The 4,947-nt window shown below is 34.8% G+C and overlaps 1 protein-coding gene across 1 annotated transcript; it reads right to left on the reverse strand.

Moving 5' to 3' along the window:
- Positions 1-582: 582 nt before the first annotated feature.
- Positions 583-2,669, reverse strand: LOC129919300 (piggyBac transposable element-derived protein 4-like). Its single transcript, XM_056000156.1, has 2 exons — positions 1,828-2,669; positions 583-1,771 (listed from the first exon to the last, which is right to left on the reverse strand). The coding sequence occupies exons 1-2, from the start codon at positions 2,667-2,669 to the stop codon at positions 583-585; spliced, it is 2,031 nt and encodes a 676-aa protein (XP_055856131.1).
- Between the last annotated feature and the right edge of the window lie 2,278 nt (positions 2,670-4,947).

Here is a 4,947-nt window from a genome sequence, read left to right on the forward strand (position 1 = left end):
GGTCGTTTGTTGTTTTTTTTTTTTGTTGAAATTCAGAGAAAGGGTCTTATAATCAAAGATTAACCGGTTTCAAGTAGACGAATAATTTGCGGGGTTAAAATGGGTGGAAATCTGAGAATAAATGAAAATGATTATTTGTTAAAAATTAATCCTTTTTTTTGTTTTTTTTTTTTTTATGGTGGAAATATCAGATACAAAATTTGAATTCTTATTTAATGAAATCTTTTGAAGACACTCTTAAAGAGAAATTAAAACGTTCAGATTCTGAAACACGTCTCTATGTTAATTTCCAATAATTTTTTTTTTCTGCATTAAGGCTTTTTATTTTTTAAGACCGCATAGCTTTATGATAGCTTCTTTGCTTTATTAACCCTAGACCCGTGTACTTAAAAAATTCTAGTTTACGTGTACTTGGGCACTGTGTGCCCACGAAGGTTTTTCCTATGAATTACTTGAAAATAGTGTAATAAAAAAAAAATATATTAAAAACACTATTATTTTTTGTGATATTATTTATTTGAAAACAAAATTTAAAAAAAGCTTTTAAAGTAATAGGTAATTTACAACAACCACTTTTTGAAATTAATTTGTATTTCTATTTTTTTGGCGCTTTGCTGGTGGACCGGCTGAAGTTGATGGAAGTGAATCTCCGTCAAAATTTTCATCTTCTTCGGTTGCGGTAGTATCAATTGCAGTTTTGGTCACAAAACATTTCTCGCACACTCTTATGTAATGCTTACTGCAAGCTGCAACATAGCACAGGTCGCAGACCGCCGTAGTTTTGTTGTCCCTTTTTTCTTTCTTGCAGGTATCACAACGTTGCTTTGCTTTGTTTTGTTGGATTGTCGGTAATGTACTTATAGATGTTATTTCATACCCGATCAAACTCATTGCTGTTTTAACACTTTTTTGAAGAGTTGGCTTAGCTATTCGATTTTTGATATGGCTATCTGCAAGTTCTAAGGCCAATTCTTTCAAAAATTTCTTTCTTTTTTCTGACCTTTTCTTGCTCGAATACCAGTTAGGCTGACAGACATCAAACATTCTATACGCTGCAACTCCTGCACAATCCAAAAGGTTGTAAAAGAGAGTAACAGGCCAACGATTAGTTTTTCGCTTGCAGGTATAAACTGTTGCCAAACGGTCGAATGTATCAACTCCTCCTTTGGTTGAGTTGTAATCCATAATAACTGCAGGTTTTTTTGTGACCTCATCAATTTTATCCTCATGATGAGCAGTGGACAGCATTAGCACATTTTTTTTTGTATTGCTTGCGTAGCTACACAACTGCAAGCATCTCGAATAGCAAAATTTTATTGAAAATTTGTCCCTCGTTTGCTTGAAGATTTTATCCACTGGTGTAAATGGCTTTGGCAATTGTGGCTTATTGGACTTTATAGTACCAATCGTGGTTGTTCTTTTACTCATAAGCTCCAAGGCTAATGGTACCGATGTAAAATAATTATCTGTCGTTATGTTGTAATTCATGCCTAAATATCTCTCAGCTAACCGCATTACCAGCTGGTGAGATATGCCATCGGACCGATTATCGCATGGTTGCTGGCCAACATAAATTTCACCTCGAAGTGGATAACTGTTTACTGCGTCAACTATCCAAAAAATTTTGATGCCATATTTTCCTGGCTTGTTTGGCATAAACATTTTGAAGGGGCATCTTCCCCTTGAGCCGACCAACTGTTCATCTACTGTCAGCTCCTTTGACGGTTGGTAAAACTCAACAAGATTTTGTTGAAACAAATCCCAAACGTACCTAGAAAATTGGTAAAAATTTGTAAGCCTATCAATCAAACATTTTATCTTTTATACCTAAATGCAGCTAATTTGTCAGTTTGAAGACGAAACGCTCTAGTTCTTCCGTCATCGAAACGTATAAAGCGTCGTATTTGTTCAAATCGTTCCAGAGACATAACGGCGCGGTAGAATGGTACACTTGTTGGATGAAAAAGATCCTTCGCTTCCACCCCATAGGCTTTTTCAGCTCCAGCATACAACAAAATTGCAATATATGCATATATTTCCTCTTCAAATGTGTCATACCATCTACGCATTTGCTTTGGGTTGAGAGACAAACGATTCTCCTCGTAAGTTCTCTTTGCCTTTCTGTTTGTCTCCAGCACAATATTTCCAACAATATTTGGAGTAACTAAGGACTTGAAAACCTCTGCCTTTCTCGAAAACAAGTTGGTGCATTTTGGAACATGTCTCATTCGTTCATTTCGATTTCTTATTGTTCTTTGTCTTTCGCTTTCGTCCGGCATTGACCACCAAATGTCATCGAATTTGGCATTTCTTGCAACATACCGCATTCCTCTGTTTGGTGCAATAGGGTCTTCATCTTCGTGTCCATTCCGGCTTCCTTGCTGTTGTCTTTCTGCCTCCTCTTCTTCTTCCATATCTAAACCAGCCTGCGAAACCCGTGTATCCAACAAAGCAGTATCTGGTTCATAGTTTGGATCATCGGCATCTGATAAATCTCCATCGTTATCAGTATCACTATCCTCCTCAGTGTCAATGCGTCGAACTTCCTCCTCTTCTGCATCTAGGAACCTGGAGTAATTCTCATCAAAGAACTCTTGCTCCGCCGCAGTCAAATCCCGGTTGGAAGATGCATTCAGGAGATACAGAACACGATCCATTGTAGCATCCATGATTCTCTATTATTATAGGATCTCATAAATAATAGGCGTAAATTTAAAAAAATTAGGTACTTACTTTAGTAGATAAAAAAATATTTTTCAGAAAAAAAGCACTTGATCACAAAGAAATCGCACTAAAATCACTTGTTTACGCAAACCAGTGGCGTAGATAGCTTTTTGCTAAGGGGGGGGATAGATCTAGTTCGCAAATTTTTTTTTAAGTTTTAATAATGCTTCTTTGTATTGTTTTTATTCTCTTTAAATTGGAGAAAGTTCTTTCGGTAGTTGACGTAGAAACCAGCAGTGTAGCTAATATCTTTAATAAAATATAAATACCAGGACAACTTTTTTCGGTGCAGCTTTCGAGCGCTTTCAATGAGTTCATAGAGGAAGTATTTTTCTTTCAAAATTTTTTGTAAAAATTTCATATTTTTTCCAACTTGGCACTAGAACAAAAATTGTGACCAATATTTCTATAGTAAGTTGGAATAGGTGATCCCGTACATGATCGTATTTTTTTTATTAAAAAAACAAAACCGACTTCCATTGTCAAAACTGGGTTTTATGGGTTTTCTAATAGTACTGAACAGGCACCAGCTTTTCAATACCTACAAAAAGAATTATCAAAACTGGTTCACTCGGTCCAAAGTTATGAGGTGAAAAACACAAAAAAAAGTACAGACGAATTGAATAACTCCTCCTTTTTGGAAGTCGGTAAAACAGTTAGGAAATCCCGATTGTTTAAATAATATTTCCTTCTTGGATGAAAACTATAAGGAAATCTTATTGTTTTTGTTCTATTTTATGTGGTCTAGTTTTTGGTAAAACTCAACAGTTTCATTAAATTTTTTAAGCTGCTTTGTCTATTTCAGACGAAGAATCCTTAGAAAGAACCGGAAACCCTTCTAGTGTGTTTTCATGGTTTGTACATTTTTCTCCAAGGCGCATTACATAGAAATCGAGAAAAAGATTGAAAACAGTAACACGAAAATATTCTTTACTGTACTTTGAACCGAAGGGTTCGAACGATTCTTTTGTCGCTTCACTATTCTCTTATGTTTAACGCCTATGTCAAGGATTTCAGCTAATTTTTCCCATATACAAAAAACTTTCGAAAATGAGTCGTCTTCTGCCCGTTTAATTTTTAGTTGATCCCTTAAATCTTTAGCGAGCTCCATTGCTTGGACCAAGTCTAAATTCACTCTTTGAAATACCGACTTAATGGGGTTGCGTACGATTGACCGCATTTTAAAATCTTGTTCTTAAAACCTCGCATCTTAAAATCTCGCATTATGAAATCTTTTTTATCGAAATCTCGCAATTTCAAAATCTCGTTTACCAAAATCTCGCAACATTAAAATCTCGAAATTTATAATCTCGCATTGAAATAAAATATTTATTAATTCAATGCGAGATTATAAACCTACATGATATTGCTAGCTTAGGAAAGCCCAGAACCTCCCTCTTCTGTTTTTTCGTTTTGTTTTGAAGAGATAAATAGAAAAGGAAAAGGTTAGTGCACTGTCAGACGCCTATGCCAGTTTTTTAATAGTGTTCAGGGTCAACTGTTGAATGTTGGAGTCAAAAGGACTTAATGCATGTGAATTTGTTGTATTCGACCTTCTCTTTTCTTATAATCTTTTGCTTATACATTTTGCTGCCAAAAAAGCAATTTAAATTTAAGATACTTTACGCTCTTCTTTTAATGAGAGATTTTGATATAGAAAGAATTTAATGAACTTGCGAGATTATTTCTAAAATGCGAGATTTTAATATGCAGGATTTTGAAAATGCGAGATTTTGCTATGTGAGATGTTAAAAATGCGAAATTTTGCTTTGCGTGATTTTTGCAAAAATGCGAGATTTTGTTATAAGAGATTTTAGTTTGCGATCAATCGTACCGCTCCCGACTTAATGGCAACGAAAGTTGGTAAACCATATTTATAACATTTAAGCTAATCAAGAACTCGAAATCCATAGCGTTTTCTTTTTCAAAGTGCGCTTCTTCAACTTATTTATTCATGACTGTTTATACTGCACAATTATCGATCCCAATGGGGGGGGATATATCCCCCTGATCCCCCCCCTATCTACGCCACTGACGCAAACAAATTTCAACCGGTGTAAAATCAAAAAAAAATTACTGTATTACCTAGCAAAACAGTAAAAATTCTCTAATACGAAAGCTTTGTAAATAGAATCTCTCTATTTCTATATTTTTTTTTTCTAAACTTTGTAATGCTTTTCCTGAGAGAAAGTGACCATTCTTCAGAATAATATTATTTTCATC

This window comes from Episyrphus balteatus, chromosome 4, assembly GCF_945859705.1.
Source record: "Episyrphus balteatus chromosome 4, idEpiBalt1.1, whole genome shotgun sequence".
In the NCBI taxonomy this organism is placed as follows: Eukaryota; Metazoa; Arthropoda; class Insecta; order Diptera; family Syrphidae; genus Episyrphus; species Episyrphus balteatus.